General features: G+C 52.8%; 1 protein-coding gene across 1 annotated transcript in view; it reads left to right on the top strand.

Annotated features, from left to right (window-relative positions):
* The window catches only part of SDK1 (sidekick cell adhesion molecule 1), a 687,292-nt gene extending 666,680 nt beyond the window's left edge, over window positions 1–20,612 (top strand). Inside the window, exons 41-45 of the mRNA XM_088798792.1 lie at window positions 540–704; window positions 2,137–2,274; window positions 5,094–5,214; window positions 5,653–5,782; window positions 17,070–20,612. Of these exons, the coding sequence (XP_088654918.1) occupies window positions 540–704; window positions 2,137–2,274; window positions 5,094–5,214; window positions 5,653–5,782; window positions 17,070–17,303 (788 nt within the window). The 3' untranslated portion in view covers window positions 17,304–20,612. The remainder of the gene's footprint in view (window positions 1–539; window positions 705–2,136; window positions 2,275–5,093; window positions 5,215–5,652; window positions 5,783–17,069) is intronic.
* The last annotated feature ends 3,787 nt before the right edge of the window (window positions 20,613–24,399 follow it).

The following is a 24,399-nucleotide window of genomic DNA, read 5'->3' as shown; positions in this document are numbered from 1 at the left end:
TGACGGCGCCGCCACAGAGCTGGCAGCTGGCTGGTAGAAGAAGCTGCTGGTTAAAGTTGTGCTTGGCTCTTCATTTCCAGTTAGAACGGCGGTGGGACACAGTGGGAACTGGAAAGAACCAGGGCCAGGGCCCAGCGGTGGTGGCGGGTGGCTGGGTGGGCGTCATGTGGGTGGGTCAGGGAGGCACACAGCGGGGCCTGCCACCAGCAAGCGGGAGGGAGGGAGCCAGAAGTACTCCACCAGAGGAGCGATCCAGGCACAGAGCGGAGGGGAGGGCCAGGAACTGCCCCCCACCCCAGACGAATGTTCAGGAAAGTGCCCCCCACACCCCACACCCCACCCCACAGCCCTAGCAGAGCCTTGTCATGAGGGAGAGGACTCGGCTCCTGCCAGGCCCCAAACCTGTGCCGCGCACCCAGCCTCTGACACACATCACGACCATAGTGAGGGGACCGCAAGCTGACCAGCGGGCAAGTGCAGGGGCTCCCGTGTGGGGGAAAGCGGCCCTAACCTCTGCTCTCACTTCACGCCTCTTGCAGACGAAGGCCTGTGGGACATGTTTGTGAAGGACATTCCCCGGAGTGCCACCTCCTACACCGTCAGCCTGGACAGGCTCCGGCCAGGAGTGACCTACGAGTTCCGGGTGGTGGCTGTGAACCAGGTGGGCTATGGGGAGCCCAGCAGCCCCTCCACAGCCGTGTCAGGTAGGGACCCTCCCTGGATAGCTGCTTCTGAGGGAAGGGAGTATGTGACACCATCGCGGGAAGGAGGGGACCTCACCGTGCTACCTGCAGACTCTCCAGCAGCAATGGGGTTCGCCCAGCGAACACGGTGCTAGGAGGCTGGTGTGGGTAACCGGGCATCACCAGCGAGGCCTGTGTGCCCACTGGGAACAAAGGAGGGGTTGCTTTGGATAACATAACACCACCAAGTTCCTTAGGAGATGAAAGCCTGAAAGCTGGACTGTGGATTCAGACTGTTGTCATCTCGTCAGGAACCCAGAGGTGATACATGAACCAGAGCAACACCCCCCCCCCCTTGTTCCCAGTGGGCACACATTTTCGTCCATCCAGTGAGGTATTTATGGCAGGCAGCTGTGCTTTCTATCGCAGTGTCCCTGGGCCTCCCCTGTGACAGGCTTCCTGTTCATCCTGGCGTCCGGCCTCGGAGCTAGCTCCCCTGCAAGAGCATATGGGAGGTGCCGAGTGGGACCCCGGGGCCATCCGGCACCTTCCAAGAAACAATTTCCATTTCTTCTGTTCTTAGTAAGCGGAATAAAACATGAGAAGAAGCATATTCTCCTTTAAAGCAACTTTTAAATGAAACCTTTTCATTTGTCGAAAAGCACATCTAGGAATGGGGCCAGTTCCTCTCAGTTCTGCTGGAGGCATGAAATAAATAAATCACAGCCCACTTGTAGGGGACCGATGTGGTGGAGGACGCCAACAGGTAGCCAGCAACCACACCAGTGGGTGCTGCAACCAGAGGTTTCTGTGCAGGTGTGGGCGGGATCCAGGTGTGGCGCGAGCGGGAGTCAGATCGTGCAGCCTCGTGGACTTAGGCAGCACCCCACAGCTAGTGTGGGGCCTCTGAAGGCTTTTAGGGGGACCCCGTGTTTCCTTCTGAGAAAGAGCTCTCTGCTGGCAATGTGAAGAATTGGTTTGAATGGGAAAGTGGCTGTGCTGGCCAGCAGGAGATGACAAGGGCCCCGGGCAGGTGGTGGTGGTGATGGAGAGGGTGAGGACACTCGGAAGGAGGCCTGGCACTTGGAAAGAGGAGGACATCGGTCACTTCTGTCCCTTCCTCCCTCTAACCCGGACAGCATTTGTAAGCAGATGAAAGTAAGAAATCAGCGTGAAGGTAGTTTGAATGGACAAGGTCAGGACAAGCTCTGAGACAGACAAATCACCAGGGTGGGGGGCAGTGTGGGGGCCAGAGGAACCCTGAGCCTGGTTCCCATAGAAAAGCTGAAAAAGTGCTACTGCTTGATTCCTGACGAGGCCACCCAGCCGCAGTCACCTGGACCAGACAGTGGTTCCATCCTCCCTGTGACTCGGCGACCCCGTCAGAGCCTTACCCCAGCCCGGTCCATGGGCAGTTTCTATCAAATGTCTCTGTGTTCATGTCTGCCCTCAGCTCAAGTGGACACCCCGTTCTACGAGGAGTGGTGGTTCCTGCTGGTGGTGGCTCTCTCCAGCCTGATCGTCATCCTGCTGGTGGCATTTACCCTGGTCCTGCATGGGCAGAACAAGAAATACAAGAACTGTGGCACAGGTGGGCTGTCTGCCCTCGTTTCCCCCCTTCTGAGAGCGCCCTGGGCCCCCGAGCTCCAATGCTTCGTGTTTTCCCCTCCTGGATCTGCCGTGCCCATGTCCACTTTTCCATTTCACTTCCTATAGGTGACAAAACAGGTGCAACAGGCGTGTCTCTGGAGGCAGCCAGGCGTAGCCAGTCGGGAGCTCCGGACACACCTGGCTCTGCCCTCCAATTAGCCGTGTGTCTTGGGTGCGTCGTTTGGGTCCTCGGGCCTCTGAGCCCCAGTGTCCTCACCTGCACCGTTGCTCAGATGCACTAGTACTTTTGAATATGATTAGAAAGGGTAAAGCATTAAATGGGTAAAGTGTCATACGACTCGGTACCGTGAGAACAATGGGCCGAGCACTTGGCAGAGAGTCAGATGTGTCTCATGGAGGCAGAAACGGAGGGCACAGCCTGGCTCACTTGGAGTTTGTGCCTCGCCTGATGCCCCCTGTCCAACTCTGAGCCCTCTGAGAGCCAGCCACCCCGGTTCCCAGGGCAAGACCCACAATTGGTGCTCAGGGAGTGTTTGTTTCTGGATGAATCGCCATCATTAGAGAAAGGGACAAATGGACATGGGTACAGCCGGCCGGCCACAAAGGAGTACCAGAGAACAACTCTGTTGATAGGAAGATCAGGACCGGTGTTTCTGGAACACAGGACAGTGTTGCCTCTCGGTGAGAAGTATAAACAGAGAAGTTACCTGAAGGAAAAAGAACCTTCCGGGTGCTGGAAGCACTGTCCACCTTGGTGACGATGACACTCACGCCTGTAACCCCCGCGCTTAAGATTAGTGTACTTTATGCATTTCATTATCCTCAACTTTTTAAAAAATTCTCATAGTTCCCGGTAGATGACTTTTTCGCATAAACAGAATTAGCAAGCTCTGGAGCATGGCCTGCTCTCAGCCCACATTGCGGAACCAGGCTGCTGGAGCCGGGCCGCTGGAGCCCGCCAGGAGTGTGGGCAGACCCCTGGGACCCCTGGCCGGGACAGGCCCTGGCTGAGGCCGGCTCCCGCCCCTGCCCATCAGCTCGGCTGCCGTTCCTTCTTAGGAAGGCGGATCCCTGATGATGTCGCCTGCATTAGAGCTGCCACCCTAGCCCTCTGGGCCAAGGAGGGGGCCCGGTGGACCCCACCCCAGCCACCAGCACCACTGTCACTCTCCCAAAAGGGCTAATAAAATCAGGCACCCGAAATGCCTGGCCATTTGCTTTTGTAACTTTAAGCAATTCATCCCTCCAAGAAAGGATTTATTTTTTTTCTGTATAAATTCACTTCTAACAAGAGTTCCTAAATCAGATTTTATTCCTGTGCGATTTATAGTGTATGAATGGCATTTCATTTTACTGACTTCATGCTATTACAGAATCCTACGTCTGGCATGGAAAAATCTGCCCACTTTTCTGACCCTCAGCCTCACCCTGGAGTATTAATTTAACATCATAATTGAAGCCTAGGGAAAAAATACTTGTCTGTCTGCCAGAATGTCTGCCTCCCTGCGTAGAACACTCCCGCACCTGAAGCGTTGCTGCTGCTGCCGCATCCACACCCTCCTGCTTGCCCTCCCCACACGCCCGGCCTCCCGGGCTCCTCTCTGATCATGGGTTTCGCCCGCTCACCCCCCATCAACCCAGATCCCCCCTCACCAGCAACTTCATCTTTCGGTTGCCAGTTGCCGCTCTGTTCGGTTGGCTTTTTTGGTTGCACACAAACAGAGCATTAAGGCATGTTGAGGGGTGCAGGGACCCTGCAGAGGGGATTCTTGGGGCTTAGAAATGGGGATGAACTGAGCAAACAGCGTGGGGCCCTGGCAGGTGCTCAGACACTGACCTGGCGGCCGCCAGCGCAGGAGCCTAAGGGATAAAGTCCATTAGCTCTTGTTTCGCTCACAGAGCTTGTCGTCTAGTGGGGGAGACGAAGGCCAACGCTGAGAAGCAGGCAAATGTAAATGCACCAACAGTCCAGCAGGTGGGAGCCGCGTGCGAAACCACGCAGCGCGAAGGCCCTGGGAGTGAGGAGGCTGCAGGGGTGAGGCCGACCTTTGGGAGGCCCGGAAAGTTCCCTCTGGTCTCCTGACCTTTGAGCTGTGAGCTGAAGGAAGGGGGTAAGGAAGCCCGGAGGATGCCGGGGGCAGAGGGCAGACCAGCCGGAGCGTAGGCACAGCCGTGAGGACCTGGCTGTCATGCCGAGGATGTGGGAAGACATCGAAAATGTCATGTCCTTCGGCTTCTTATAGCGTTACTATTACTCATTTGCTCTGCTGATACATTTGAGCATGTGACTTCATAGGTACTTATAACGTTATTTTTTTAAAAGCGGCTTTCAGTACATGGACAGAGTTGTGTCACCATCACCACTCTCAGTTTGAGAACATTTTTATCACCCCAAAAAGAAGTCCTGTGCCCTTTGGCTGTCACCCCTCATAAATTTACTGTTTTGTTATACAAATATGAGGAGTTGTTTCGAAACTTATTAAACATTTAATTTCCCCGATTTTAAAAAAGTGTTCATCTAAGACTCTTTAATCAGAGACAGAGAAGAATCCTGGCCTTTTGTTGACAGTCAAAACAAACACAGAAATGCTAATATTGTAATTTTGCTCCAGCATTGAAATTAACATATAATTAACATATAGGAGCTTGTCTGCCCAGCTCCACTCCCGCTGTCTGGCCGGCCCTGGGTTTTACCTTCGGCAGGACTCAGTGGACACCCGTCTTGAGCCATGCTGGCTCGAAAGCTGCGGTGGGCACTTTACTAAGACGTCTGTGCTTGTTTTCCTGGCCTGACTTTAGGTAAAAGCATCTCCAACATGGAGGAGTCTGTGACCCTGGACAACGGAGGCTTTGCCGCCTTGGAGCTTAACAGCCGCCACCTCAATGTCAAGAACACCTTCTTAAAGAAGAACGGGACCAGGTAGGGACACAGCAGCTACAACCCCACGTGCCGCGTCTGCCCCGGGAACTGGGTGCTGGCCACAGACATGTCCCCTCGCCCACTGGTCCCCCCCAAACCCCAACAGGATGGCGTTGCGTCTAGGAGGGCAGGAAGGGCCAGTGGTGAGAGATCCCTAGAGATACCCAGAGGGCAGACCGCAGCTGTGCAGGAAGGGAAGTGACCTGGGAGACCTGCCAGCCCCGCGCGGATCCCCGGTCACCTGAGCACTCGCCTTAGAGAAGTGATGTGGCATTAACCTGTGGCAGGCTGGTGATTTGGGGCATCGGTTGCCAAAATGCTGTCAGAGGCTGTGGTTTTCTCTCACTCAGTCCTGACAAAGGCGGGGGGAGGGTCAGGAGGCCGGGGGCAGGTATCTTTGGCCCAGGCGGCCCTGAGCAGGTCATCGTCCCGGCCCAGGTCCCCACCCCGGCCCAGCCCTGGCGGGCTCCACTACTCAGATGAGGACGTCTGCAGCAAGTACAACGGCGCCGTGCTGACCGAGAGCATGAGCCTCCAGGACAAGTCGGCGGACGCCACGGAATCCGAGGTCAGTGCCTGCGGCCGTTCCCGCTTCCATAGTGAGCCCCCGCGTTCGCAAGAGCAGAGGCTTTGCCGCCTTGGAGCTTAACAGCCACCAGCTCATTGTCACCTTTGTAGCGCTCTCCTTTGAGTCTCACAGTGACACGTGGCTCCCGAGCTCACACCCGCAGGCCCTTCGGTCTGTCAGCTTCGACCAGAGTGGGCACTGAGACTGCTGCCACCTGTCAGCAAGTCGCTTCCTGTGTCCCGTCCCAGGCGAGAGGGAGAAACTGAGGCGGCCCCCTTGGGAGGGGCGGCTGCAGAGTGAGCTACATGCTGACCGTGCGCCCTGCAGGGCGTGCATTTGCTACTAAAAGCTTCCGCGTGCCCATCTCCTAGTCCTGGAGGTCACTGGTCCTGGGCCAGCTCTCAGTAACCTGCCCAAAGTCACTTCTCATCTGAAGGCCACGCTCGTTCCATTCGCTCTCAGAAATAAACCTAATGTGTTCTGGAGGTGACCACAGAACACGGTGGCCTCTGGACCCCAGGTGGAGAGGCAGAGGGCTTGAGCCTGCAAGACTGATAGAAACTGGGAGCCCCTCCCTGTTCCCCCACATCTGCTTTCCCTCCCACCAGCCTCCTGGTGCTGAAAAGAGGAATTTTGTCACAGCAGCTCTGGGTCACATAACAGGGTCTGGTGAGCTGCCCCTTCAGATGTGGCCTGGCCGCACTGAGCAGTTACACCAGGGAGGTCTTGCCCCAAGGGGGTATCAGCTTCCACCGTGACCCCCACCTGGTACCCATGGGCCTGTGTACTTCAGGCCGCCTTTGTGTCTAGGCATCAAGTTACAGAGCTGAGCAGCTCCCGTGGGGGCCGCGAGAAGGGGATTGGCACCCTCACCCAGGAAGTGCCTTTCCCCATAAGCGGACTGTCTCAGAATCTTACATCCATGAACAAAACCAGCTGAAACAACAACTAGAGAGGCGGTTCCCTGGGGTCAGACCTAAACTTCTGCATTTCAGATGTGCTGAGCCTTGGGAGGGGGGAAGTCACCAAGCCATTTGCTGGACATGTAGGCGTACCCCACCTCTTGGCATTAATTCTCTAAATCAATATTTAATCTAAAAAAAGTCTCACCTTCATTTTGACCTGAATTCAGGCTTATTGAGCCCTGAGGCTCAATAAAATGGCTTTTTGTAAATTGTGGTTTGTATAAGAACTCCCAGGGAGGCGGGACAGCAGGTGGGGCCAGTGTGACACCTGCTCTGCTGTGCTTCTGGGTTCTGTTTACAAAGGCCGCGGGTCCCCCTCTGGGCTGTAGCCCCAGGCCTGGTGAAAACCAGGAGCAGCACTGCAGATGTTCCAGAAGGTACATTTGTCTGAAATCGAGGGGCTGTCAAGTGAAATCCCACAAAAACTGACCCGCCGTTTTGTGATAAAGCAACAGCAGCCTTGTTCTAGCAGCTCACACCAAATGCAGCCTAGAGGAAGGACAGTCACTGCCCTCCAGCAGACGCTCTCTGTGCCAGCAGTTACACTCATTCTCACGCGCCTGCTGCCCTTAGAACGTACTGGCACCAGGATGACAGTCTCCGCGCACGTGCATTGGCAGGCTGAAATTAACACTTCAGTGTGTGCTGAGCACTAACTGAGCACCTACTATGCGCCAGGCATAGTATTGGGATTCTCATACCAGCCCAGGGCAGGGTGAGTCTCCCTGTTGTTCTGACGAAAGACCAAGGCTGGATCCTCCAGCCTTACGTGGGTCTCCAGAGCCTAGCTGACACCCGCCCCCTCCTCACCTCCTCCTCCAGCCCCCACCAGGGGTTGGTGGCCATGCCCAGTGCAGCCAGAATTGGATTCATGAATTCTGAACTATTTATTTGTAAAAGCATTCTCAAAACAGTTTAATGGGAAGCAACTGGTCTGTTTCTTCTCTCACGCATGGAGTGTTTTAAGATTCAAATTCAGCTGATTGTTGTGGAGGATTATTAAATGGACGCTGGCACTGACCGAGGCATACAAGGTCAGACAATTAAGTTCACGAACTCATCCTAAAAAAAGTGCTACATCCCTCATTGCTGAATACCACTACGATCACCTTTGAAGTTCTCCCCTTGGGAAGCTATGCACCGACTCCAGCACCTAGTCCACCCATAAAAGCAATTTTGGAACTGTTTTTCTGGTATGGCCATCAGAGCTGTCGTCATATTACCCTTGATGTCCTGAATGTCATCAAATTCTCTTCCTTTCAATATTTCCTTTATCTTCGGATAAAGAAAGTCATTGGGGGCCAGATCAGGAGAGTAGGGAGGGTGTTTCAATACAGCCAGTTATTTGTTTACTGGCTAAAAACTCCCTCACAGACGTGTCGTGAGAGCTGGTGCATTGTCACGATGCAAGAGCCATGAATTGTTGGCCAAAAGTTCAAGTTACCTAACTTTTTCATGCAGCCCTTTCAGCGCTTCCAAATAGTAAACTTGGTTAACTGTCCAGTTGTTATGAATTCATGATGAATAAACCCTTTGATATTGAAAAAGGTTAGCAACATCATTGCAACAAGTTCACGAACTTAATTATCAGACCTTGTATACAGAGGCACACGTGCACACATCCATGTACACCTAATTACAAACACACGCACAGGGATGGAGGAGGGAGGGAGGGGTGACGGGGGCAGAGAAGCAAGAAGGGAGGAGGGAAGAGGGATATGGAATCCACACAAAATCCCACAAGGATTTATATAACGAGTGAGAAAGCCAGGCTTTGTGATAGCTGCCTCCTGCCACGGCCCCATGGAGTTCAGGGTAAGTGCCTGGGTTCTCAGGTAGCAAACAAGACTTGTCTTCTTCCCAGAGTTCTTTGCTCTGTAATCTTTGCTAGGTCTCGACTCTGAACCTTATGGATTTGGGAGATTTGCTGGCACTAAATATGCATGGGATCCCAACAGAGGAACCTGGGTGATTCATCCTCCTAGAAGTGCCAACTCAGATTGAAATGTTTACTTTGAACCACATTTTTTAAACAGCTGGATTGAGATGTAATTCACATGCCACACAATTAAACCATTTGACATATTGGTTATTTAGGAGTGTGTTTTAATTTCTTCATACTTGTGAATTTTCCAAATTTTCTTCTGTAATTGATTTTTAACTTTATTCCATGTGGTCAGAGAACATACTTTGTATATTTTAAATCCTTTTCAATTTACCGAGTTTCGTTTTATGGCCCAGCATATGGTCTATGCTGGAAAAATGTTCCAAATCCATTTGAAAAGAATGTGTTATTCTGATGTTGTTATGTGGCGTGTTCTCTACGTGTCTGTTAGGTCTGGTTGATTTATAGTGTTAAGTCTTCTATATTTTTGATCTTCTGCCATCTGTTAATGTATTTCTCTCTCCAGCTTCTGTTGTTGAGTTATCTATTTCTCTCTTCATTTCTGTCAGCTTCAATTTCATGTGTTTTGGGGCTCTGTTTTTAGGCGCATATATATTTGTAATTGTTATATTGTCTTGATGGATTGACTCTTTTATCAGTATAGCAAGTCTTTCTTTGTCTCCAGTAACAATTTTTATTTTAAAGTCTATTTTGTCTGCTGTTAGTATGGCCACTCCAATTCTCTTTTGGTTACTGTTTACATGGTGTAACATTTCTATCCTTTTACTTTCAACCTATTTGAATCTTTGAATCTAAAATGTGTCTCTTGTAGGCAGTATATAGTTGGATCATGTCATTTTATTCATTCTGCCAATTTCTAACTTTTGACTACAGTGTTTAATCTCTTCACATTTAATATAATTGCAACTAAGATATAATAGAATTTACATCTGCCATTTGATATTTGCCTTCTGTATGTCGCATATCTTTATTCTTTTATTTTTCCATTACTGTCTTCTTTTTTGTGTGGCTATTTCCTAGTATACCGTTTTGATCCCCTTGTTTTTGTTTTTACTGTATTTCTTTCAATATTTTGTTACTTTAGGTTTATGCTAAATTTCAGTGACATGTAGAAACTTTAATCCTATACAGCTCTAGTCTCTCCTCCCCTTGTGTGCTATTATTAAACATGTCTATACATGTCTATACAATTCATTTTTATAGTTATCACTGTTCAGAATTGTATGTCTTTTAAAGAAGTTGAGAGAAGGAGAACAAGTATCTATTCAGAGTTTTTCATTTTACCCTACTTACTTACTCTTTCTGGTCCTCTTCATTTCTTCCTGTGGATTCAAGTTACTGTTGGGTATCACTTCCTTCCTACTGCCTCCTCTGTGCTCTTACTGTTAAATATGTTACGTTTCTATTTGTTATAGGCCTAAGAATACAATTATATACTTGTTGTTTTATGCAGTTGCTTTTTAAATCAGATAATTGAAGAAAGAAGAAATATGCAATTATACCATCTTTTATAATTACCCATGTAATTACCTTTGTTGGTACATTTTGTTTTTTCATGTGGATTTGAATTACTGTCTGGTGTCACTTGCTTTCAACCTGACAATCTTCCTTTAGTATTTCTTATCAGGCAGGTCTGCTAGCAATGAATTTTTCAATTTTTGTTTATCTCAGAATATCTTTATTTGCCTTCATTTTTCAAAGTAGTTTTGCGGAGTAGAAGATTCTTGGCCTTGATGGGGAAAAAAAAATAAGCCGCTTGGTTGACAGTTTTCTTTCATCACTTTCAATTGCCTTTTGTCCTCTTTTTTTTTTTTTTTTTTTTTTTTTGCTTGTTTCAAGAGCGTCTTTTTGTCTTTGTTCTTTCAAAATGTTGATGATAGTTTGTCTGGCTATGGATCTTGTTCCATTTCTCTTATTTGTGGTTTATTGAGCTTGTTGGGTGTATAGATTATTTTATCAAGTTTGGGGAGTTCCTTAACTCATCATTACTTCCAATATTTTTTTCTGCTTCTTTCTTTCTCTTCTCATCCTGGTTCTCTCATTACACATACGTTAATGCACTCAGTACTGTCTCACATTTATCTGGTGCTGTGTCTTTTTTTATTATTATTATTCTTTTTTTCTTGGTTTTTCAGATTGCATAATCTCCATCAGTCTATCTTCAAGTGCATTGATTCTGTCTTCTGCCAGCTCCAATCTACTGCTGAGTCCCTCTAGTGAATTTTTCATTTCACTTATTGTACTTTGCAATCCAGAACTTCTCATTTGGTTATTTTAAAACCATTTCTGTCTCTTTTTTGATAGTCTCTGCTTGGTGCGATATCGTCATCATACTTTCCTTTAATTCTTTAAACATGGTTTCCTTTACTTCTTTGAACATATTATTATAGCTGCTTTCAAACTCTTTGCTAACATTTGGGCCTCCTCAGAGGTTGCCTCTTTCTTTCCCAGTGTATGGGTCACATTTTTCTGTTGTTTTGAAAAACAGGCCGTTTTAAATAATACATTGTAACAAGTCTGAATACTGAAAGCCTCCTTGCTCCCAGGACTGTTGTTGCTGGCGTATTTGCTTATTTACGTGTTCCAGGAAGACTCAGTGTGCCCTCTGCTGTCGCCCCTCGGCAGGGCAGCCTGGGACACGCATGCGGTCTCCTGACCACCAGGGGTGACCAGACTTGGCCCCTTTTTCTCACCTGCCCTTTAAGATTCTGGATGGTCTACCACTATTGACATCACACTCAGCTGTTAACCTCCACTACTTGCTAGCTCTATTATTTTTGACAGGACCCCAGGGTATAAATTACTCCACAGTTAGTCCAGTTGAAGTCCAGTCCTTTGACTGTGGCAGGATGTTGTCAATCTTTAAATTTTGCTCTGACCCTAAGAGGGCTCTCCTTAGCGGCCTTCTCCCTGGTTCTCTCCATTAAACTTCTGACGGGTTTATTGCTTCATTTATTATAATCATAGAACTACCAGCTGCCTCTTACATTTCCCAGAAGGTCTGCACTGTTCTCGATAACAAGAGCGTGCTCAGTTGCAAACGTCCTCTTCAGCAGAGCTGGGGAGCTGTCTATTCTGGGGCACCATCCCTGCCCTGTGCAGGACCGCTCAGTCACAGCACCAAAGCTGCGGTGGGGACAGCAGCCCTCTTCTCCCATGGTGACACACCTGCTGTGCAGGGGGGTGCTGGTTTGAGATGGGAGTCCCTGGTCTTCTGGGCTTGCCCTGCCCACGTGGACTGTCTCCCCTACAAGCGAGCTGGGCTGAGGGCAACCAGGACTCAGGATTCTCGGTCTGCCACACCTGGTGTACACCATCCAGCCTATGAGTAAAGACTGGGTGATGGAAGGGTGCCCACTTCTCTTGGTCCCACCTGCCTGGACTGGAGTTCTGCAGCGTGGAGCTGAGGGCAGCACTTGTATGAGAGATGCTGGCAGCTTCCTCCCCCAGGTCAAACCAAGTTCCTAGAGAAGGAGCTGGGAGGACAGGGAGCCCGTCTTCCTGGCCACCTCTGAGTGGTGCTTTGGTCACTCTGAGCTGGGGACAGGGGAGCAGGTCATAGGTTAAGTGCCTCAACCTCTTGCTGTTCTTAGTGAAATTTTGATTTTCTGGAAAAAAGAATTCTCCATTTGCTATATGCCATTGCAACCATTTTCAGAGACTTTAAATGGTTGTTCATAAAATAATTGTCCCCAGTTAAGTCATTATTCCGCTGGGAAGAGGATCTCCTGCCCTCCTCACACAGCCTTTCTGGAGGTTTCCTCTGTACTCAGAGTTGATGGTGCTGATATTCAGAGGGGGCCTTGGATTAGGTTCTGACATTGGCTTTCCTAACGTAGCATTGACTTCTGGCCTGATCCCTTCACCCCCAATTACAGAAACAGTCAAGTTACAGGTAAGCAGGGGTCCAGGGAAAGCAGACCTGGGGGTGGCCCGCTGCAGAAGAGCCCCGGGAGCTGAAGCTCTCATTTCAAAGGGGGTGATCCATAGTGACTTAGAGCTGGATTTAGGTCCAAGATATTTATCCTCCCCTCAGACAGCAGCTTCTAGGCCTAAATACATTGTACAGGGAGAGGTTAGGGATGAAGAGTAAAGTACATTCTGAGCCCGGCTCAGTCAACGGTGTGACCCAGTGTGGACGCAGGAGTCAGGAGGGTGATGCAGTCACCAGGGGCAGAGTTCCCCGGTCCCCCCCCCCCCCCCGGAACTGGGGGAAGCACAGAATCAAAGCCCTTCCATGAAGCTGATATTTTGCTAAGAAAAGAGTGATGTCTTTTTTCTCCACGGCATCTTTTTTAACCATTTTCAGAAATACTGCTAAAGCGAATATTCTAAGAATCAGTTCACAGCTGCACAAGAACCTGCCTGATCAGAGCGGCTCTGAATTAGGCCATCAGTGTCACGTGACACAGGCTGCAGCTCTTTCTGTGTCTCCAGCTAGAACGAAGAGGGTTTGTCACCATTTTATCACCCGGCGGCTTATGAATTATATCAGGACTGCTGTTCAAATTGCATTTCCAAAACTGTTTTTGAAAACCACAGAAACAGTTCTCAAAATCTCTGCTGCTCCAACCAACTTAGACCAGCCCCTCGTACCTAATTAATTCCCTAATAATATTCGAGCCTTTCATCTTGCCAGTGTAATACCTAAAGTGTTGAGATTATCTCTATTAGCTGCTCGCCAGGCATCTGTGCGTCTTTAGAAACTCCCACAGTCGGCCTGCCACCACATCCAATCACACGCTGGCCTTCTCCGGTTTCCTAGGAAACCACACACATCTCTACTTCATATCACACGGGAAACTTTTTTAAAAATCCTGCGGCATTTCTTTTTTGTCAATAATTCTAACTCACTGAAATAGATCCCCATTAAAAAATAATAATGTCATGTAAACAATAAACAGAACGGGCAGCAGGAGGAAGAATGGCATTTTAATCCAGCACTTGCTGTGGAGCCAGTGACAGGGTCTGAGCGGGACCCAGGAGGCTGGCTTCCGTGTCACGTGGCCCCGGTAGCTCTCACTCCTCCTGCGCCCACTCTCAGTCTCCTCTCTCTCCTTCTGCACAGTGGTTTGCTTCTCCCAGAGTGGCTTTTGGAACCACGTGGGTGTATCCATGAGCCCTGGCCACTCAAGGCTCACAGCCGCCAGCTTTGTCCCCAAGTAAAGAACTCTGCTCTTCCAGGCATTGAGAGAAAAGCCCAGGGCACATTTCAATTGGTCCAGCTTATGTCGTGCGCCCACCCATTAACTAGCCAGTGCTTTCGTTCAGCCCATGGGAAAGGTGGAGAGGGCTCTCTTCCTGAACCACTCTTGACTGTCTCCTGCCAGGACCTCTTCTCAGTGCCCACATCTGTCACAGACCCCTCTGTTCATGCTATGGGACTTTGAGATCTTTGGTCTATACATATGATCTATAGCTACTGAGCAGTCTCAAATGAAACTATGTTTTATTAGCCACACAGCATGCATATGGGTGGGACATTTGGTGCCTGGGTTCTCTAAGCAGGGCTGGCATGCTGTTAGAAACGCCGGCTCCTGGGGGAACTAGAGGTCTCTCCAGCCTGCCCCTCTGTCCCACCCGGCCATCAGGAACCCGGCTTCTCTCCAGCATGGACAGCTGCAGGGACGGCTGGGTGAGGGCAGAGAGGGGGAGAGAAGTGCCCAAAGGGTCACCACCTGGGTGCTGGATGTTTTTACTGAAACGGGACCGCTAGCACAAATGACTGTGCTTTTGGTGATTTGCCTGCCATTCAGCGAGACTTGGTATGAAACCCACCCACATAAAGTGTTGCACTAACATTTTATAAAGCTGATGCAGCTGTCCCCAGAGTGTTACTGAAAGGCTTATTTCTGCTACTGTGGGCTGTGAAACCAGTGCTGGCTCTCGCCCCCACTCTGCCCCGAGCAAGTATGACCCTGAGAAGGCCACTTGCTTCTGTGGGTCTTGGTGCTTTCAGACACAAAGTGAGGGGATTGGGCCAATTGTTATCCTGACATTTTCTTCATGAGCGTCCTTGGCGGGGGGAGGGTGACTGCAGAGGCTCAGAGCCCCGGATGACGTGGCCGGAGAGGGTGCGAGGCTTGAACCTTGTATTCGGCCTCAGAGCATCGTGAGCTTGACCCGTTGTGAAACCTGGCTGTAAATTACTGTCGTCCAATCCTGGTGTTCTGTGAACTTCTCGTGAGAAAAGGGTGCAGTCGGCATGTTTCAGCTCTTCCCCCTAAGCTTCAGAAGCTTAGAACCCAAATCGGTGTCTGAAGAAGTGACAAACCCGCTCGAGGACTGAGAACAGACCCCTCCAGCTTCCCTGGATGGCCTCAGTTCCCTTTTCTCCCCGTGCAGCTTACCGCAGCCTTGTAAGCCCCCTCCAGGCCTCTGGAAAACATGATAGGAAATCCTACAGCGGCAAAGCCAGGTGCCTACCCTCCCATCTGACACCCTTAAGGCCATATGCTGCAGAATTCAGTGGATCACAGTATTTCTGCAGCAAAACCCAAGAATGTTCACACAAAACAGGCTCCCATCAGGTCAGGCTTTGCCACCCAACGAGCTGGAAAGGCAGCTTTTGGTTTCAGAGCATCGTGGGTTTGGGGTTGTCGACCCGTTTGGCTGATGGAAGGGGGCACCTGGAGTGGGGGGGCCACATCTGCTGAGGCAGCAGGAGTGTGGGGCTGCAAGGCTCAGACGTGGGCTCCCACCGCCCACGAGACCTGGGCAGCTTGCAGGTCCCTCTCTTCCTCTTGCTTCAGCCATAAAATAGCAACAGTTAACACCCACCTCTTAAGGTCACTGTGCAGTCAGACATTGTGGCCTGCTGTGCAGTAGCGACCGCTGAAAAGAAGCCGTCGTAGCCTGTAGTGCCGTCCTCATCGTCGTCACCTGATTATGGAGGAGCGGAAATTCTCTGCACCTTGGGGGCACGGGGGACATTCCGCGGCCCTGCGTCGGGGGTGGGGGGCTCTGACTCGGTGACAAGCAGAGCGACCACAGACGTGTGTAGCTGCCGACTGTTTACACTTAATACGCTGAAAAGCCCCAGATCTGTGACTTAACGTTACCTACAGGTAAATAGTCCAGTTAGAGTCAGATTTTCAGTCTGTGTGGGAAGAATCCCAGGAGACCCTGGCCCCACCTTCTATTTGAGGGATTACAGGACGAAATGCTGGCCGTCGGGGACAGTGTCAGTCCATGGATCAGAGCTTCCTGTGTGGGCAGGGGTGTGGGTCAGTCACTCTGACCATCAACTGAGGGGGAGTGGAGGCAGGCACGTCACTCACGGTGCTCTCTGCCGACTCCATGTAAAGCGGTGACAAGCAGGCAGCCTTCCCCTCTTCCCGCCCCCACCCCAGCTGCGGCTGATGAGAAATGCACATTCCCTGTCCCCACACCAGGCCCAGAATCAGGAGGGCAGGAGCTGCGCCCAGGAATCCGGGCTCTTGCCAAACTTCCCTGGTGATTCTGGACACCGTCTGGGGGTCTCTCACTCCTTTCTATTCCTCCTGACACCCTCTGGGAGGGGGGGAAGGGCAGGTGTGGCTGACCCCGCTTGGGCACGGGAGCCCAGAGAGGAGGCCAGGCCTGCGGCCCGGCAGCTGGAGTGAGAGGGACGGAGATGGACGGAGCCACAGGTTCCTGTTCCCTCCTTGAACTTTCACGCTGTCTGGCCTCCGCTGTGTCTATAGACCCATTCTTGGAATATCTGCCAGGTGCCCTGGGGCGGGAGGAGCCCACTGTGTTTCCAGGGTCTGGTGGCCTCACAGCATCCCAGCAGCTTGGTGGGCTCTGTACCCACCAGGTGGCAGGGCCCGAGGGTGAGGGTCCCAGACAGAGAGCCCTCCGTCCTCCAGGGAAACACTTCGGCCCCCACTGACCTTCAGCAGTCCTTCCAGTGACTTCTGGGTCACCCAAACCGTAAAATACAAGAAGCAGAGTTTTGCTTTACAAAAATGACCAGAAACTGTGGACTAAATGTTCTTAAAGAAACTGCAGATTTATTTTATAAGAAGAAAGGGGAAAAGTCCCTGAGGGACTAGTCTTCGCACACCAGGGGGCTGCCCAGGCCGCCCTCCAGCTGTTCTCTGCCCTGTGGTGCAGGCGGGCACTTTCAGTGCCCAGGGAGGGGGGGACACAGACAGGTGGACATCACGGGTCATTCAGGGCCCCATTTCCCGGTGACCTCCCATAGTGGCCTGCATGGGCGGGAGTCACGTGGAAATCCCTGTCCGTGGGGGACACGCCCCTCCTCACCTCCGCACCAGCTCAGGATGGGTTCCCTCCGGTCTGCAGCCGGCACCGTGGCCCCGACCTCCCCTGGCGCCCCTGCCGCCCCGTGTCCCCCAGGACCACTCTCCCTGGGGCTGCCCTCCCTGGTGCCCGCGCCCCTGCGTCCCGCTCACGCCTCCGTCTCCCGCAGGCCACCGACTCCGAGTCTGAGGACGCGCCCCCCCAGCACTCCTTCGTCAACCACTACCTGAGCGACCCCACCTACTACAACTCGTGGAAGCGCCGGGCGCCGCACAGGTACGAGGCCGTGGCGGGGGGCGAGGGCCCGCCGCTGCACACAGTGGTCACCACGCAGAGTGCGGTGTTCGCGCCCGCGGGCCCCAGCGCCCGGACTGCGCTCACCGGCTTCTCGTCCTTCGTGTGACGCGCCCGGCCAGGCCCCGCGGACCTCGGGAGTCCACTTCTGTTAAGACAATCAACTCCAATAACTGAGCTCAAGTGTTCGTTTCAAAAGGATTCTCATAGGAGATGGTTTTACCTACTTGTGGACACTACGTTTCAATTAGGGAGGTTTTTTTAATGGTTTTTTTGTAACATCACTGCAGGAAGCAGGTTTCTTTGTTTTTCTTTTCTTTTTACGAGAAGGTGTATTTCACTGGTGCAGTGGCTTGGCACCCCGGAACTCGGAAGACCTCAGATGTCCCAGGCTGGGCTTCTCCATCCTGGCGCCCAACTAGGAGGCTGGCGGGGGAGGAAGGGCGTGGGCGGCGGCCGGGGAGACCTCTGCCTGCCTCGAGCCTCGGCCTCACTCTACCTCCTGGGCCTCCAGAGGACCAGCAGCTCACCTGTGACAGCTCCGGCCGCACAGCCCCTCCCGGGGTTTGGAGAGGGAATTTCTGACCTGGGCCAAGGACTTCCTGACCCAGCTGTATCCGTCTCTGGAATGTCCTCACTCAGCAGTTTCTAGGTGGAATCAGCTTTACAGTTCCCGGCAGCCAGCAGGGCAGGAGGTCCTCAGGTGCTGTCCTCTGACCGTGATGGCTCAGAGCTTGCATTGTGTGTCATCCGCTGGTGAAATATCCGGGGCTTACTTCTTCTTTCCTTTCTTTAAACCTGGTAGTGGGGGAGCAGGAAACCACCTCAGTGGAAGCCCCCGGACAGCCCTTGCTTAGCAGACTAGCTCCTTCCCATGAACACACAGCACACGGCCAACCCGCTGACGCAGAGGGAAGACGGCGTTTTCCGAATTGCTTATTCTGTAAGAGGTGTGCATTGTTAACCAGAGTATTTTTTAAATCTTTTTATCTTTTTTTAAAATATGTCACATGAAATGAATGAGTCTCTGCTGTCTCCAGGTGCCTTTTTACTAATTGTTTGGCTTTGTACATGGGAAAGATGAAAAGCAACAGTGTCCACATAAAGCAAACGGCTCTGGGAGAACGAGGTCCCCACCACGCAGGCGGGCACAGCCCTGCTCTGAGCATGGCCTCCACAGGGCTCCCAACACCCGCTGCTGCCCACTGCTTCCTGACCACCCGGGGGCTGCTGTCCCTCCCCGCCCCGATCCCAGGCCAGCTTCTAGCCTGAATGAGTTTTCTGGATATATTTTTTTTTCCTTTGTTACAGTTTTGCTTTCATTTTTTAGCTAATGAGAATAGCATGAACTGGACTTTGGAGAGTCCAAACCACAGCTGGACGTCCAGCCATCACATTATTTTTGCAACAGGTGATGAAGTGGCTGAGGGGCAGGTAGCCCCCTCCCCACACCAGAGCCAGGTCTGGATGTCACAGGAGCGCTGCTGGTGCCAGGCTGTGTGTGCCCAGGGTCTGGGAGGGCCTCATGTCCCCACCGCACCCGCAGGAGTGTGGCACATGAAAGATGCACGGCCATTCTGTCGACACCCCCCCCCCCAAGACACAGGGGATCAAGGGTGTTGTCTTTCCAGGGGACCAGCCAGTGCTGTGAGGGTTTGGAAGGGCTGGGCCCAGCGGCTGGCCAGTGGGTCTCTACTCAGCATCTTCTCCTCCACCATGGGTGGGGGTGGGGGCGTCTTAACCCTCTGCTGTCAGAGGTGCTGGTGCGGCTCCTGGAGACCAAGGAGAGTTTTGTGTTGGGTGAAAAGCCCCTTTTCCAAACATAGAAAGTGCGGAAAGTGTCTCTCGCTCTCCTTCCTATGCCTCTTTTCCTTTCTTCCTTCCTTCCCTTCTTCCTTCTTTTTCTGAGTGGAGGGGGAAATATTCTAAACCAAAAATCCTAGATGCTCTGCCCAAAGGCACTTCTGCTGAGAATCACTCCCCACAGTTCCATGGACAGCCCCCCCCCTTGGAGCACAGCGACAGCGAAGGGGCCGGGAGCCGTCCAGGCTGCAGCCTGTTTCCTGAGAGAAACAACAGCAGAGAACACGACACACGGCCTCTCTGCCCTCTGCTGTCTAAGCTACATGGACTTCGCTTTAAATAGTGGGTGGACGTGTGGAAACATTTTAGGATGAGGACGATTTGGTTTGAGGTGTGTTTTTTGCTTTTGGGTTTTGTGACAACGTGACCCTTTTCTCAGGCTCGTTATAGTTCCTGTATTTTCTCTGCTTTTAGTAAACTTGTTTTGTACGGCATTGTCTGTCCGCGGCTGCGCTGGCCCTGTGACGGCGGATGGACCGTTCCACCCATCACTGGGGGCTCGGGCCCCTGAGGACACCTGCACCAAAGGACCAGAGCTGGGTGGCTCCACTGAGTGCTCAGCCTCCCAGAGAAACATGGGCTTGGGAAGCGTCAGTTCCTAACCTCTTGTCTTTAGGGAGGAAAGAAAAAACCACACACTAGGAAAATGGATATTGGATATTAATCTCAGCTCTAAAAGCAGGGCAAGCACCATTCCTCTAACCAAGACCAGATAAAGTGTCCCCTTCTGTGGAGATGTCAGGTGCCTCAGGACAAGTAGGAGTTGAGTCCCCACACAGGAGCCTCCAGGGGGTCATGGAGTATTTCACTGCCTTTGCTGGGTGAGGGTGATGCAGGGAAGCATCTGGGGCCATGCCCTGTGCCGGAGCGGCAGGGGCTCTGCAGGGGCCCCCTCTCCACGGGGCAGCTGGGCATAGGTTTCCACACAGGTTAGCAGCGGGGCGGGCTGTGGGCCGTCCCTGTGCCCCTCGGGCATTGAGCACATCAACTTGGCCTCCTGGGCTTCCTCCCTCTGAACAAATCGGTCCTCACTGAGCCCAGCCCCAGCCCGGCCTTCCCCTCAGCTCGTGCCATGCTTTTAAGGAGCACTCAGTTACATGTAGCGAGGGACACCGTGAAGGGGCAACGAGGGCTGGCCCTCCACCCAGGAGCCCCACATGCAGGAGGCCTGGTCATGCCTGGATGGCGCACAGCATTTGACTCGGTTCCCAGCACACTTTCCAGTTTCTCCGAGTCCTTGGCACATACTGTGTGTCTCCTCGGTCCACGTGTCCAGCTGTGGCTCTGAGTCAGCCTCCCCGTCGCATGGAGCCAGTCCGACAGGTGGGAACAATGTCGAAATCCATGAACTGCAGAGATACGCCTCATGTCTTCTCAGTGTCACCTCCTGGTCGACTGAGAGCTTGGGTCAGTCCTGAAGTTTCCCAACAGCATTTTCTGGAATTGTGTAGAAAGGCGGAACTCATTAAAAAAACAAACACAGAAACAAAAACAACATGTAGGAAGACAGGTGCTATGAGTATGATTTTTAATAAAAACGTCATTTTGTTCCTTTTGTGCTTGTGATTTTCTTCGTCAAGTTCTGATGAAACGACTCGTGGATCCCAGGGTTAGACAATGAACCTGTGCCCAGTGCCCTCCAGACCCCAGTCCTGGTGAAATGCAGGTGTGCATGGACCTCGGGGTTAAGGCCCGAGGAATGACAGCCTCCTAGGGACAGGCACAGCCCAGGGGAGCCCCGGCCACAGCCTTGGGGCCTGAGGCAGGCGGCATGGAGCCTGAGTGGACAGCAGCCATTCTCACCACCACCCCTGGCCATGCCCTGCCACAGACCTCACGGGTGACCGACGGCGTGCTGCTGCCCCCAGCTCTTAGCCATGGTGGGGGGAATGCCGGCCTGAGAGAGACTACCTCCCCTCCCCTTTCTTCCTCTCAGTGAAGGGGCGTGACAGAGCATGTGGGACAGGGCGTGTGTGACAGTATGTGGCACAGGCATGTGGGACAGGCGTGTGGGACAGGGGCGGGTGGGGCTGCAGTGCCAAGTCCACCAGGAGGGTCCCGCCAGCCTCAGAGTGTGGTTCTCAGCCATGGTGTGTTGTAGAATCACGGGGTGTTTATGAGTCTGGGTGCCCAGGCCACACCCAGACCAAAGCTCCCCCCAAGTGACTCCATGTGCAGCCACGGAGGACACAGGACACATGGGAAGAGGCAGCAGCACATCCGCAGGGAGGACAAGGGCCTGTGGTTCCAACTTCGCCTTTTTGCTCTGAAAGCAATCGCTTCCGGAGTTGCCGGAGGTAACACTTCCCTTTTCCCTCCCCACCACTGTGCCCACACATGAAGTCTACGTCTGCACGTTGCCACCGTCCCCGGTATCTCGGAAACTGCAGCTGTGTGTGGAGGCGGCTGACGGTCATTGAACCCACGCCCAGTGCCAGTGTCCTGTGCCATTGGCACCTGTGAGTCACACACACTGTGAGGCCAGTCGGCCAGGCTCCTGCTTTGCACGAGACATGCCAGAGAAGTGACACCGTCTGCCCGGTGCACAGCTGGCAACGGGTGTGTCATCCAGGGTCTCAGCTCCTGCTCCCCACATAAGAACGCAGGACATGGTGAAGCCAAAAAGGAACACCCATGGAGCCATAGATAGTGGAGTCACACCACTATAGTCTCGCTGGCGGCTGGGTTGGAGACACAGGAAGCAGGAGCCACACGATCCACAACCTGCCGTCGGCTTCTCTGTCAACCAACCCCACTTGCTAACTGCAACCCGCGTTTGCTAGTTCAGCCCTGGCAGTTATATCAGTGGTCAATGGCTAACTGGTTACAGCTGACAGCCATCTACTACCCGAGCCAGCACCTTTCCCCGTGAGGCTGAGCCTGGAAACTGCTCTCTGGGACTCTGTCCCCACAGGCAGAGACGGAGTGCAGACCTGGCAGTGGGGGCTGCCAACGGACCCCGGACCAGCCAGCACGCCCACCTTCCCCAGGCTGCCGGCCGTCACCGAGCTTTCCTCAGACCCGTGGGCAGCTCAGCCTGCGTCCTTCGGCCCCACCACAAGCTGGACCTGAGCTCAGGAGACTATTCCCCTCCTCATTCTCCGCTGTGTTAATACAGAGAAAATGTGAGTCACCGTGGCCTCATCTTTATTACCAGCATTGTTATTACTATTACTATTAAAAAGTTAATGGGAGAACTTGAAATGCAACCATTTGTCACAAAGAAAAACAGTCTTCTTGTTGGATGACAGATACCCCCACACACACAAAGAAGGAAAAAAGGGCTTAGGTGAGAACCCCAGCTGCCCCTGGTGAGTGGAGAGCAGAGGGGCCCTAGCTGTGTCCCCTGGGTTGGGGAGCCACCAGCTCGATGCCAGGCCTTCCTGGCGGAGCCTGTGCCGAGCCGAGCCCCCAAATTGTCTAAAGTGGTGTCTGCAGCAGTTCCAGTGGAGCCGCCAGGGCTGGTGGCACCTGCATCGCCACGAGTTCAGGTTTCTTCAGAAAGGAACGGGGGTCTGGGTCCTGTCCTTCACAGCCCAACCCTCGGGGGGGGGGGGAATGGGACGACCGCCCAGGTGACCGGCCGAGGGGGTAGTGCCCCAGCTCAGAATGTGGACCCAGCAGGACAAGAAGGAGCTGGAACCTCCAGGTTTCCCCTGTGGGATCGCCAGTGTCCAGAGCAGCCCTCCTTACGGCCAGTCTCCCAGTTCTGTGCCCATTCAGCGAGCTCCCGGCATCCTCTCGTTAAGTTCCTGGTGCTTAACTTAGCCTGAGATTGTTCACCTATGTGCAACGAGAGCGCGCACCTCTTGCACTGAAGGAGCCCCTCGTCCCCCTTGGCCCCTGTGGGGACAGAGCCCCAAAAAGCAGTTTCCAGGCTCTCGGCCTCACATAGAAAGGTGCTGGCTCAGGTAGTAAATGGCCATCAACTGTGACTGCATGGCCATCAGCTGTGGCTAGTTGGCCATCAGCTGTAACCAGTGAGCCATTGGCCACTAATATAACTGCTGTGGCTACGCTAGCAAAAAAATGGGGGCTAGCAAGAAGATGGTGGCTGAGCTAGCAAGAGCGGATTGCAGAGAGGCGGATGCTGCTAGTGAGAATATAGTGGTATGACTCCCCCATCTATGGCTCCGTGGGTGTTCCTTTTTGGCCTCACCTTATCCTGCGTTCTTATGTGGGGAGCGGGAGCAGAGACCCTGCAGGCTGCCCCACATGATAAATGGCCGCAGCAAGCAGGGTCTCCCTCACGACAGCCCCCCCTTCACCTCCCCACCCCCAGTCCCTCCTGGAGCCTTCACCCGCCCCCAGCACCCGCCAGCAGCAAAGCCCCAGGAGGGCGCTCTGCCTCCAGGACTCAGGGGAAATCAGCACAGCCTGGTTTCCAGCGAGAACAGACGTCCCAAATTACAGAAGATACTTGCCAGCCGGGTGAAGCCAAGGTCACAGTGTGTCACGGATGTAAGCCTCACGTGCTTCTCCACAAATGAGGCACTTCCAGGGCAAAAACACTACAATCATGAACTAATAAATATATTGTGTACCCCCAAAAATCATGCACTGCTTTTTTTTTGTTTTTAAAGATTTTATTGAGGAAGGAGAACAGAACTTATTGGGGAAGAGTAGTGTGTTTTTCCCAGGACTCATCAGCGCCATCCAAGTCAAGTTGTTGTCCTTTCAGTCTTAGTTGTGGAGGGCGCAGCTCAGCTCCAGGTCCAGTTGCCGTTGCTAGTTGCAGGGGGCACAGCCCACCATCCCTTGCGGGAGTCAGACCAGCAACCTTGTGGTTGAGAGGACGCGCTCCAACCAACTGAGCCACCTGGGAGCTCAGCTGCAGCTCATTGACTTCATTCTAGTTGCAGAGGGCACAGCTCGCTGGCCCATGTGGGAATTGACCCGGCAGCTCCGATGCCTAGAGCTCGTGCTCTAACCAACTGAGCCACCCGTCCGTCCCCAAGCACTGTTTTTAAATGGCCCCACCCTGTCAGGGGCCCTGCCCCCAACCAGAATATTGGAGGTTGACTCAGGTGAATGAGCCCTGCCTGTGCCCCTCCTCCACAGGCCTCATCCTGACCCTAACCAGGAGGGCTGTCCACTATTGGGAAAGAGGCACCAAGCGCTTCACCGCGGGGAGGATGGTTTGCGTGGAGCTGGCAGGGTGGAAAGGCGGCCCTGGCCCCCACGGCCTCCATGACATGGTTCTGGTGATTCTGCCAAGGTCCTGCTTTCCTGGTTCAGACGGAGGCATGCGACCCATCCCCCAGCGCCAAGGAAACGGCACAGCGGGCAGTGATTTTGAGGCTGGTGACAAGGCTTTACCATACTGCGCAACAAACCAAAAT

Source organism: Rhinolophus sinicus, chromosome 5, assembly GCF_057876585.1.
Source record: "Rhinolophus sinicus isolate RSI-liver-muscle chromosome 5, RSI-T2T, whole genome shotgun sequence".
NCBI classification, from domain to species: domain Eukaryota; kingdom Metazoa; phylum Chordata; class Mammalia; order Chiroptera; family Rhinolophidae; genus Rhinolophus; species Rhinolophus sinicus.
Note: the sequence above shows the minus strand (reverse complement) of the source record. Positions and strands in the feature narration are given on the sequence as shown.